Source organism: Pimephales promelas, chromosome 16, assembly GCF_988280905.1.
Source record: "Pimephales promelas chromosome 16, fPimPro1.hap1.1, whole genome shotgun sequence".
Taxonomy (NCBI): domain Eukaryota; kingdom Metazoa; phylum Chordata; class Actinopteri; order Cypriniformes; family Leuciscidae; genus Pimephales; species Pimephales promelas.
Genome location: NC_142784.1, coordinates 14,268,685 through 14,281,358, shown reverse-complemented (window position 1 = coordinate 14,281,358; position 12,674 = coordinate 14,268,685). Strand labels below are relative to the sequence as shown.

Sequence of the window (12,674 nt, the reverse complement as noted above, 5' to 3'; positions counted from 1 at the left end):
AAATTTCGGATGCGAATTTCGGACTCGGTGTGCAATGGCCTTAAGTCTTAGCCTAGTTACAGGTTGTGGCCCAACAACTGCTGCCTCTGGTTTTAAAGTTGGAACTGCTTCATGTTTTAGTAATAGTTTCTTGTTGAATCCGGTGTTGAATTCGTGGAGATTCTGGAAGCTGTCTTCCATAAATGCGCAGCACAGAGAGCTAAATTACGATCGTCATTTTCAGGAACATAATCAAACATAAATTGCATCCATTGTTGACGAAGTACAGCGTCTGTGGGAAGCTCGAACACAGAAGACCTGACAGCTGGGTAAACACAACACACTGGATGAGCCGCAGAAATATGATCATGCCCTTTTTTGCATTTTCCGGAGGGAGGGTTGAGCGTCTAAAACCCAGCTGTAGTCCCAGTCCAGTTGTTTTTGTAGGCAATATACTTCCTGATTTTTAAAAGACGATATCTCTGCTTAAGATAATTTATCAATTTAATCAATTTTCTAATCAATTTTCTAGTGATTTCTTCTCAGCTTTTCTCTTGTGTCTCATCTCTATTTCTGCAGTCTTTATTCAAATCTACCTCTTGCTCTTTCTCTCTCCTCCAAAGTCATATGCCCCCTAATGCTGATTGGCTACACACTTGGTTTGGTGTTTATTCGTGTGTCGACCCGACTAACTTCCAAACAACAGCGTTCTTGAACTACCTATTACCCCACCTTTAAGGAGCAGACTTAGCATTTTGATATCAAAAAACAGTTTGTTGCCATGCAAGTACTATCTTATAATGTTGCTGTAATATGACTATGCATGTATAACATATATCTGAGTTTTTCTAGATTAAATATACTTATCCATACATACATACTGTATATACATACTTCGATTTTGCATTATTTTACAGTTAACATAAAACATAATTTGTAAGTACATTTGGCTGTTCTTTAATCCAACCATGCCTCACAGGTTAATCAAAAAGCCTACATAATTATCACCATCTAAATCATATGTTTGAAGAGTTAACAAAACTTTGTCAGTGAGCATTTAAAATTGAGCAGAATAGGAGGAACCAGTGAATTATTTTGTGACCTGGAGGCCAATCAAAGGTCAACTGATTAGACCAAATGCTCTCAGAAATAATAATCTTTGTAACAATAGTGAAAGGAAACTTGTATAATCCTTATCTAACTCAATAGCAGGTTCAGAACACATTTTCTGCTTTGTTTTTAAATATACCACTTAAAGAACATAAAACAGACCCTTTTGTCACGATCACAAATGGTGATGCTTCTTGTCAGGAAATGTCAGTGTGATGAGCCTCGACAAGGAAATCTTTTTTTCATCTTGGTGGGCGTGAGCCTCACAGCAACAAATATGCTAACAATTATGAAAAACAACCTTTTCCTGTCTTTCACTTGCCTTCTCTTATTTTTATTTTTTTCTTCTTGGAAGTAGGTTATTTTCCCAATCGTCTACAGAGGACTTCTAAGAAGGTAAGAATGGAAAAAGAAGAAATATTAATTTATTTAAGAACGCTGAAATGTAAGAGGTAAATTTGAGCAATACTGTTCAGAATGCTGGAAATTCATAAATTCTAACCATTATAAGCATGTCATTTTGCATTTTGTCTTAGTTTTGACCAAGGAAAATGAAAGCACAGCTGTTACTTCATTTACTTTTCCAAGGTACAGTGTCTATTTTTCTCTTTTAGAGATTTTTTTTTTGGTTCACAATAAATGTTTAAATTAATTAATATAATTCAGGGTTCCTCAAACTCCGTCCTAGAGGGCCACTGTCCTGCAGAGTTTAGTTTGCAGATCAAACACACTACCTGTGAGTTTCTAGTGATCCCGAAGAGCTTTATAAGCTTGCTCCGGTGCGTTTGATCAGGGTTGGAGCTAAACTCTGCAGGACAGTGGCCCTCCAGGACCGAGTTTGAGAAACCCTGATATAATTTAACCGAAATCAGTGGCGGCTATGGTCTTTCAAAGAAGAGAAGCTCTCTTAAAAAAAAAAAAAAAAAAACTCGACTGTCAGGTGTGAGGATGGTGAAAAGAGCAAGGACTCAGGTGCAGAGTTGATTGAGAAGCACCTCCGGTCTCATCTGAAGTGCCTTTAATCCCCTAGGGACCAAAAACGCATCCCCATGTTTTGATTATTTTTTTTTTCCACATATAGCTGCAACATAGATTTAAAATACTCTGTCATTAATGGTTATATAAATAAAATCAATACATGATTAAAACTTTAGAGGGTCTTCTTGTGTGTACACTCTTATTAACATCCAAACCTTGTGTTTTTGTAAAATAAATAAAATAAACAGGGTGCGCTTTGAGCTCACTCTGTCTCCGCAAAAATCTTTCTGAAACGTGTCCGAAAAATGAACTTTCGAATACTGCATAAATATTAATAAATTCAATTAAACTGTCTCAAAATACTAATTTAAAAAGAATAAATATTATAGAACAAAAATAAATTGCATTGGTTTTACTGGGATGGAGAAAGTTTCATTTTTAGGTGTCCGGTCACTTTTTGACCGGGAAGATAACAATTGTGACTCCAAAACGAAGAGCACCTGAGGGTTAAGTAGCCTATAGTGTATGTTTTGTCAAAAAAAATAAACTAATAATAAAAAAACTAATAATAAACTAAGAACTTTGAAATATGTATGATAAAATGTAAATGCATGGCCTACTTTTAACATAATACTTTATATGGAAAAAGAATTTTCTTTTCCAACTCTAACTTTGAACCAATTCTACACAATGGCCCATATAACCTATTTGACCAGGATTTGTTTCCAGGTATTATTAAAATTGTTTGTTTGTTTTTTTTGACTTTCATTTATATTTTGATATATTACATAAATATATTCCAACAATTACGCGATTCCTTACTGCTCGATGATTTCTTAATCATATCTCTTCACGACGCCATCCGAGGCACACCTCCTCACGGTGGACGTCACACGGTTGAACGGCTTGATATGAGACAATGAAACACATAAAAGGAGATTAAAAAATAAACACTGGATGGATTTTTATCATGATGGTTGTGTACAGGCACTACCAACACACATTTCAGTACAATCGACTTGAAAAAGTGCATGTACCATTATATGACCCTTTAAAAAAAATACATTTCTGAAGTAGTACTGAACTATTTTAGAAATTAATTTTATTTGCAAATTTCTCATTGTTACATACACTGTAGGCAAACGTTGTCTTTGGAAATGCTGCCCTTAGCATCTGTTCCCTAAAAAAAAAAAAAAAAATATATATATATATATATATATATATATATATATACCAAAACGTATTTAAAATGCATTATTGTTTTGCAGTGTGTACTTTGATCTTAACACCATTAACCTTATTGTTTCTTATTCTCAGGTTAGATAAAGATAGTTGAGCCTGGCCTAATTTATAAGCATTTAAAATGACTTACAATCCAGTCAGAAGACTTCTGTAATATGTTCTTGTATAAAGTCTTTGAAAAATCAAGCCTCGTTGGGCAGTTATTGTAATCAATGAAATATCTTTTAATTGGTCACTTTCCTTTTTTCAAAAATATAATGGCAAATAATCACGCTTTGAGTCAAAGGTGTAGACAGTTCTGGGCTTCTTGTCTTCTTCTCGGCTTGTTGGGGTTTTTAATGACGTATCAGTTTCCAAAAAGGCATTGGTCTTGTTTACCCCTGTTGTTTCCCTCTGAAGTTCAGTTCTAATCTTCTTGATTGATGCAAGTTGTAACTTTTCAAAAGTTTCCACCATCCTTCTCAATGCCTCTTAAGTGCAAGCTGTCCGCCTATTCATTTCCTTGAACTCCAGAAAACTCAATCGACATGGCTTCTTTCCTTTTATTGTTTTAGTTGAACCACAGTTCATTGTGTCCTTAAGCACACATCACACACACATACGCACACACTTCTACTCCTTCTCATGGGTAGGCAAACACACATAAATAACTAACAATTACTGTACAGGTTTTAATGGACGACGATGGAGGACGGTTGCCTCCGCCGAAGTCCATTAAAACCTGACAATGGACACCTCGGAGGGCATTAACCCGCTTATACCATGGTCACTTGCCAAATAAACATTTTTAAAACATTAGTTTATATTTTAATTAGGCCAAATCTAGTTTTTACTAATAGTAACGTGCCTGACGGTTTATTTAACGTTAGCAAATATTTATAGTCCGCTCAGCTTGTAGAACCCTTCAGGTTCAAAAATGCATTTTTTTTTTCATGAAACACAAAGGTAGGCATAGTTATTTATTTATTACACATAAAACAATTAATCAAACAAAAATCAAAAAACACACACACAAAAAAACAATTAGTTCTGAGCACCAGCGATTTGCGCTTAGAGAGGGCAATAAACTAATCAGATCAAAGAGAGGGTCATTTGCCGAATGGGTCCGAAACGGGTCCGACCGAGTGCGGTGCGAAGAAAATCGTCCGTTGGTCATCCGGATGCGTTCAAAAATTTGAACTCGTGCGAAAAGCTACGGATGGTTCCTATCCGACAATTCCAGCAGAAGTTGAGCGTTGCTATGGTACTGACAACCAAACCTGAATTATTAACTTTTAATAAAATAAATTATGATTTTATAACGATAAGTTGTCATGTCATTTTTTATTTTCATGACTTTCTAACGTTTATAAGGGCAGTTAATACAATTAAATTTAAGGTAGACATTGAACTATTGACCACTATATCCAACACTATCTCACGACCAATTCGTACGAATTCGACACATGATTAAAAAGTGTCTAATTCGTACTAATTCGTACGACCTCACTCGTACTAATTCGTACGATTTGTCTAAACCCACGTGATGGTTAGGTTTAGGGGCGGGGTAAGGGGTAGGTCAGTCGTACGAATTCATATGAATTGGCCAATTCGTAAAATATGTACGATTTAGCAAAATTTAATCCGTACGAGTGAGGTCGTATGAATTGTTACGAATTAGCCACTTTTTAATCATTCGTCGAATTCGTACGACTTGGTCGTGAGATCGGGTTGCTATATCACATATTTTAGCCGACCTGACATGTATCATCAGAGAGATCATACAGAACTGACAGAATCAAACTTTAATAAAAAAAAAAAAAAAAAAAAAAACAGAATCAAACTTTAATCTCTCTCTCTGCCATTTTTGTTCTACCCGTGTCCGACGCTTTTCACTATGTAGTACGACGTCCGTTGGGAACGTATTGCGTATTACGGAGCTGATTTCAACTGCCAGTGTGAAGGCGGCGTAAGCCCGCAGACTGCTCTCGCATCGATGGCCTGTCACCGACATTATTTGACGGCTCTCCAGTCCAGCATCGACCTACAGCATACCAGTCGTCAAAGTTGCCATATTCTCCATAAATGTTAAAAGAAATAACGAAGTCGCTCATTGTTGTATTATTAGGCTATAGTATCTAACGTTAGATGTTTGTTTTGATAGAGCGTTTGACTGCCTGTTGCTATGGTTACTCACAGCTGTTGTAGGCAGCACATTTATTTATTCATTTCGAATGGTAAACAGGCAATTTCACCAGAACTACTTTACTAGGTGTCCTCTATCACTTTTTAATGGACACCCTGCAGCCAATCAGAATCGAGTATTCACCCAGACCATGGTGTAATTAAACGTTATTGCACAGTGCACATTTCTTAATATTAAGCCTACAATGGGTTTCAATATCTATGTTAGTAAGGATAGTATGATCTCTGTATAACATCAGTCTTTCAATGCAAGATATTAAAAAGTATCCCTAACGTACACAGTGATATGAATAAGTTTGGACACCCATGCTAAAGTTGCCTAAAAAGAGGAATAAAACATCATCTTTTAGATATTGAGCTTAATGCCTTGATTAGAAAAATGAGGACAACTCCAACTATTAAGGACACAAATTTTCTTTGTGAATGAATAATGTATCATACATAAATAAATGTTTTTCCTTAAAATACAGGGTGCATAATTCAGGGCACCCCTATGTTAAATTCCCATAGAGTCAGGCAGATATTTTATTTTTAAAAGCCAGTTATTTCATGGATCCAGGATAATATGCATCCTGATAAAGTTCCCTTGGCCTTTGGAATTAAAATATGCCCACATCATCACACACCTTCCACCACACCTAGAGATTGGCACGGTTTTACTTCAGTTAGCCTAATAGCTGGTTTGATTTGCATTGAAAGATGATCTTATGGAAAGTACCCCATGCCAATCTCTAGGTGTGGTGGAAGGTGTGTGATGATGTGGGGATATTTTAATTCCAAAGGCCAGGGGAACTTTATCAGGATGCATATTATCCTGGATCCATGAAATAACTGGCTTTTAAAAATAAAAATCTGCCTGACTCTATGGGAATTTAACATACAGTAGGGATGTCCTGACTTAGCACCCTGTGTTTTAAGGAAAAACATGTATTTATTTATGATACATTATTCATTCACAAAGAAAATTTGTGTCCTTAAAGGTTGGAGTTTTCCTCATTTTTCTAATTAAGGCATTAAGATCAATATCCAAAAGATGATTTTTTTATTCCTCTTTTTAGGCAACTTTAGCATGGGTGTCTAAACTTATTCACATCACTGTACTTGCAATACTTCCACTTTAGCATGTTTACCTTTAGTTGGAAATCAGCACTTTTTCCGAATAATTAAAGAACATTAAGTACAAAATTAGTTGTTCCAATTTAGCAGACTTTAATTGTACCAATTTAGTACACTAAAAGTACAATTGCAGGGTATTACGTATATAAATATGTAAATGCTATATAGCATAAAATACATGTATTTCATTTATATTTTAATTATTTATTATATATTTATTTTTTACTAAAATGCTTTTCATTTATTAATCTTTATGCCTCAATTTAACTGACTGACTTTGATCAATTGAATTTTTATGCTTGCTGTGAGATGGGGCGAAAACCAAACCGTTTCCGAAAGACAGACCACATGTAGCTCAAATGTCTCAGTTTTAGTGGCACACAAATGTTGTCTTCGCTAAACATCCTGCAAATGGGGGCTGTTTCTTTCTTGTGCATTGTATTGAGATGCCAGACATAAAGTGTACATAAAGTTTACTTGCAATAGTTCCACTTTAGCATGCATATTTTTAGTTGGAAATCAGCACTTTAAGATTTAAGACAGACTTTAAGATCATCAACTTTCTGACACATATTGGGTACGGGCCGATATGTATATGGGCCCCCACTCCAGGGTGTGAAACCATGTGTTTGTGTCTTCAGGGTCTGCTTGATGTGATATGCTATGAAAGAGGAACTTAGCCCTATTCCGATAAGCGACTGCATACGAAGAAGATCAACTTCTGTACAGGTCAAACTTTAACTTGGACAAGGCCTTGCTCCTCAAAGACAGATCTCTCAATCACTTTACTTTTCTTTAGGCAAGAATATTATCCTCAGAGTATGACATATTTAAATTAGAAATATTAGAAGTGGTTTTAACTTTTCATGGTATGTTTCTTTATTAAACTTTTAATGATTATGGATGAAGTATTATTATTTCTCATGTATTATTTAATTGTCTGCTGTTAAGAAATAAAATCAGATGTAATCATCTGACTGGATCTCCTCCTTGCATGAGTGATGCCTGACATGTTCAGTGGTAAATGAAGTGGTGCTTTTGACACTCACAGAAATGTTCCGGGTTACTCGACTGTAACCCTGTTCCCTGAAAAAGCTGAATGAGAAGCTGCGCTGCTTAGCGCATTGGGAACGTCTTTAATCGTGACCCGCTGTGAAAAAAAGGGGGAACGCAACTTGCCATACTCTGCTTTCAGCCCTTTTTTTTTATCAGATCAGCCTGATATCCCTGCATCAATGCCGTAATAGCCAGTCTGTCCCCCACCAGCATGGATTTTATTATATACGACTTGATGGGGAGTGCTGACTCTTTAAATAATGTGATCCCTAGAGCCCACGAGTGTCTCTTTGGACTGGTGCATCATCATAAACCACATGCCCCTGCACCCACAATAGTCTAATAGACTGACGTTGAGGGCACAAAGATGCACGAAGAATAATGTTTTCCCCATGCACAAGTTAACGTCATGGAGATCCTAAAAGAGAGCAGTTTAGCTTTAATCTGGCCACAGCACGGGTCACCACCTCGAGTAACCTCTCACACGCTTTATCATAACGAGAGAAGTGCTCGGATGCGGTTCTCCCAAAAGTCCATCGTTTTAGATGGATTTTTCAATATTTAATTCCTCAGAACTTAAATGTGACCAAAGAACAGCCAGATAATGTATTAATACAAGCATTTGATATATTGCTATATGTTCGTGTGTTATATTAACGATAAAGGGTGCCATATGCGTAGTATAGCGCCGTTTTGTCATATAGCATTCTATATGACGCTAAAGGATGAGAATGCGTTGCAGTGTTGCACATCCATGATTGCAAATGGGACGCGATTACAGCTCTATAAGTACATAAATGTATCAAATAACCATACCGAGACGTACTGGTCCATTCTCATTTGTGTTTATTCTGCCGGAGTCTCTTTGTACAATTTATATATTCCGATTCAAACGTACGCTGAATGACATTCAAAACAGCCGTTTCTCTCACTCTCTCAGTGTCCAAATGCCATAGGTATCAAGTGACGCCCTCATCCAAAGGCAGGGCGGGGATATGCAGCTCATTTGCATTTAAGGTGGTATACACCGAAACAGCTCATTTTTAAACAGGCCCCAAAATGACATTTTTAAAGGGTTATAATAAATTAACTGTGGGGTATTTTGAGCTGAAACTTCACAAATACATTCTGGGGACACCAGAGACCAATATTACGTCTTGTAAAAAGGGGCATAGGTGCCCTTTAAATAAACACACAGCCATTAGGCTAATGGCTCCCACTTTTTTCCCCACAGGTGTTCTGCTGTTTGATACTTTGATAGCATGGGAAGTGAGGATGCCAAAATACATCCATGGCCTTCAGGGTTCCTGTCTGGTTATACCATGTTCTTTCTCATACACATCAAACCCACCCAAAAACCCAAGTAGAGTTGTGTGGTATCAGTGGGTCTCTCGTGGTTATCCTTTAGTTTATGATCCAAAGTATCCAGATCAAGTAATTGAAAAGTTCAGAGGAAAAACTGATTTATATGTGAACTCAAGTACGGATTGCAGTCTGCTGATCAAAAACCTGGAAAAGTCTCACAATGGAGAGAAATTATATGCATGGATTGACCCTGAAACTGTTAGTTACAGCACATACAAATTTTATGACGTCACCTCTACAATTGTAGTTGATGGTATGTAAACACTTTGGTCTCTTGATCTGGTTATGTGTGTGTGTTGTGACTAATTATGACATTTTCATTATATGTAGCAAGTCCACAGCCGCCCAGCATCCATATTTATGGAGGTGAAAGGACGGGTGACGCCATTACAGTAGCATGTTCGACTTTCCACACCTGTCCATACAGGAAACCAGACATCTTTCTGAACGGTACTGAAGGATCTGATCAATTACACAATGAACATATTGAAGACGGCCTGTGGAAAATCACTCTGACACGAAACGGTGTCGTAAAAGCAGAAAATATCACTATGAAGTGTTCTGTAACACATCATGGTGGCCTAACAGTGACAACTACAAACGACAAAAGTGCCAAATGTGAGTAATCACAAATATGATCACCTTCGTGTGCTTTTAGGTTCACTTTAAATGACCTATTACAAGATTTCAGTTTAATTTCAGGTGTTCCTGACAAAATAACGATTGAGCCTGAACTGGCTGAGGTCACAGACGGCGTTGCAAAAAACTTCACTTGTTCGGTCTATCACTCCTGCAAGAGAGAGACTCCTACCATCACATGGAACTATGAGAACATGACAGTCTCAGATGACAGCAACAAACTTCCTGGTTTAAATCAGGTCTCCTATTCCACCATAACCTTTCTGGGTTCAAAAGACGATCATGGGATGAAATTGATTTGCACTGCAAAAATTTCTGGAAAAGCCATTACGGCTTCTGTGGTTTTACATTTGCAATGTGAGTGATATTTTAGCATTGTGTATGATGTGTGTGATCTCTCATGTCTTATGTCATGTTATTTTCTTACATTCTAAAACTTGTGCAATGTGCATCAAGTGCAAAGTAGAAGCAGGCGCTTTGTTTTTCCCTGTAGCTCCTGTTTACATTATTGCCTTGCCTTTAGTAATGATGTTTTCAGCTGTACACTAATAATAATGTTCAATCCTTTTAGCCCCTTTCATTAATGAGCCATTGCTTACTGAACTGAAGACTATTGGTCTGTACATCCTGGCACCTTCACTTGTGTTCCTCCTTGCCTGCTTAATTGCTGGAGTCATCATATTCAAGAGGCGACAAAGGTAACTCTTTGTATGTGTTACTTTAGACCAGAGGTTCCCAAAGGCCAGGTTCACACAGAAGCAGAATACAGTTTTGTATTTGAGCCCTTAATATAGTCCTTAATACAGTTACGTTCTCAAACAATTAATAATGGGTTCTAAGTGACTACTGCATTCTATAACCGAATGCACACCTGTAAATTTTCAATTTTAAAAATGCAGGTGTATTTTTAATTAAATATGTAATTGTGGATTAATTCCATAATAACTTTTTTTGTTTAACTAATAGTGTTAATTAATATGTTAATTACCAGAATGAGCCAAAACCTTGTATTTCAACTTCCAGATAATATGACAGGTACACCAATAAGCATTAATACATGATTAATTACTTCATTGTTAGTGCAAATTCATGTGCAAATTTCTACAATTACTGAATGACTAGTTAATAATGATGTGCCCCAACAAGTAAAGTCATAACATAATGATGTGCAAATCATTAGCTAATGATTAATTAAAGCAGACAACTGGAAGTTGAAGTGCATAGCTTTGACTAATTGTCGTAATTAACACATTAATTTACACTATTAGTTAATAAAATATGTTATTAAGGAATTAATGCACAATGACACATTGAATTGATAGCAATTCATGTATTAACTTAATCTATTATTCATATAGACTCTTTATTAGTTGCTGATGCAGTAATCATTAATTGATGGTTTAGTTTCTCATTAGTTATACATTAACTCATGATTATCTGTGCATTATTTAAGCATGAATTAATGCACATTAGTGCACCTGTATTGTACCGTAAGTGTTACCATAATTCATATTAATAAGCTGCTGTGTTGTTTAGCACTTTTAGTCAACATGCAGCAAATATGGTAATGAAAATCATTTAACTGGAGGTAAAATCAAATAGGAAATAAAATAAAGAATAGAAATAAAAAAGTTAATAAATAAAAGTTTTACATAACATCTGTCCCCAGGTCAAAAGATGCATGTACAGTGTCAGGAAACAAGCCTTTCTCCAAAACTCGTATGCCATCACCAAAAAGGTACAGTACACTTGAACCCATTGAAGTAGCTGAAACTAAATCTACCTTAAATACATTGTAATAAGTAGAGGTTTAGTTTTTGTTAGTTCAATATAACATTATATTTATATTTTTATATAAATTATGAAAACCACAAATCTTTTCCCCCCATGCACCTCAGTGACCCAAAATCCTGCAATGTGAGTATATTATTTTCACAGTGGTACAATACTCTGATCAAATGACAGATGCTTACATAAATATGTTATTGATTAATGTATGACTCTCTTTTTTCTCTTCAAATATTCCATTAAGAAATATGATTGTGAAGCTGAGTATACCAATATGGAGGATCTCAACATCTATGGAAATATCTGACGAAAATGCTGTATATCAAAGACCTAAAATGGGCTTAATACTTTTTATATATATAAAAAAAAAAGAATGACAGTGTCAGACTTCATTAAACATACATATATTTGTCATGCATTTTAAAGGGTTAGTTCACCCAAAAATGAAAATTCTGTCAGTATTTACTCACCCTCATGTTGTTCCAAACCTCTATGTGTTTATTTCAATCAAACAGATCTCATTCCCCATTGACTACCATAGTAGGAAAAAAAAATCCATGGTATATAAACTTTATTACAGGCTCAAGGCCCACAAAAGACAATACTATACACAGAATCAATATAGTAGTCAATGGGGAATGAGATCTGTTTGATTAAAACATTCTTCCAAATATCTTCCTTTGTGTTCAGCAGAACAAATAAACACATAGAGGTTTGGAACAACATGAGGGTGAGTAAATACTGACAGAATTTTCATTTTTGGGTGAACTAACCCTTTAAGTAGCATCGAGATTAGTTTGTCTTCATTATTTCCAGTGTTTCCTTTGTTACTAAGCATGTTTTCTATGGTTGTCATGGTGAGTAATTGGGTCAATGATTATCTCACACCCCAAGTTTCATATTCACTTCATTATTTTGTTGCCTTCAGTTATTTTAGAGATGCTTGTGTCACACCATGGTTTAGTGTTTTCCTTGTTCACCACTATAGGTCCTCTTCCCCCACACTTTCAGTCACATTAAAAACTGCATTTCCCACAATCCTTGTCACTCATTATGATTGTTAGTCTGTGTATATACTGTAAGTACCCTGCTTGTTTAGTGTTTGTTATGGAATCCGTGTCTTTTATCACACCAAATCTGAGGTATGTTTTTGTCTATTCTTTGTTACTTGTGTTTGGATTGCTTATATGGGTATTGACCCCTGCTTGGACTGTTTT

At 36.0% G+C, this 12,674-nt stretch overlaps 1 protein-coding gene across 1 annotated transcript; it reads left to right on the top strand.

Annotated features, from left to right (window-relative positions):
• Nucleotides 1-1,398: 1,398 nt before the first annotated feature.
• On the top strand, nucleotides 1,399-11,873 carry LOC120478482 (sialoadhesin). Its single transcript, XM_039670387.2, has 9 exons — nucleotides 1,399-1,485; nucleotides 1,626-1,677; nucleotides 8,900-9,283; nucleotides 9,361-9,648; nucleotides 9,733-10,026; nucleotides 10,241-10,367; nucleotides 11,339-11,407; nucleotides 11,568-11,586; nucleotides 11,702-11,873. The coding sequence occupies exons 2-9, from the start codon at nucleotides 1,641-1,643 to the stop codon at nucleotides 11,762-11,764; spliced, it is 1,281 nt and encodes a 426-aa protein (XP_039526321.2). The 5' UTR covers nucleotides 1,399-1,485; nucleotides 1,626-1,640; the 3' UTR covers nucleotides 11,765-11,873.
• Nucleotides 11,874-12,674: the final 801 nt, after the last annotated feature.

Excerpts from the sequence above, each read along its gene's own strand:
- LOC120478482 (XM_039670387.2), top strand. The coding sequence starts at position 1,641 with ATGAAAGCACAGCTGTTACTTCATTTACTTTTCCAAG. Across the intron at positions 9,284-9,360 it reads CTCTACAATTGTAGTTGATG|CAAGTCCACAGCCGCCCAGC; the intron begins GTATGTAAACAC and ends CATTATATGTAG. Across the intron at positions 10,368-11,338 it reads ATATTCAAGAGGCGACAAAG|GTCAAAAGATGCATGTACAG; the intron begins GTAACTCTTTGT and ends ATCTGTCCCCAG.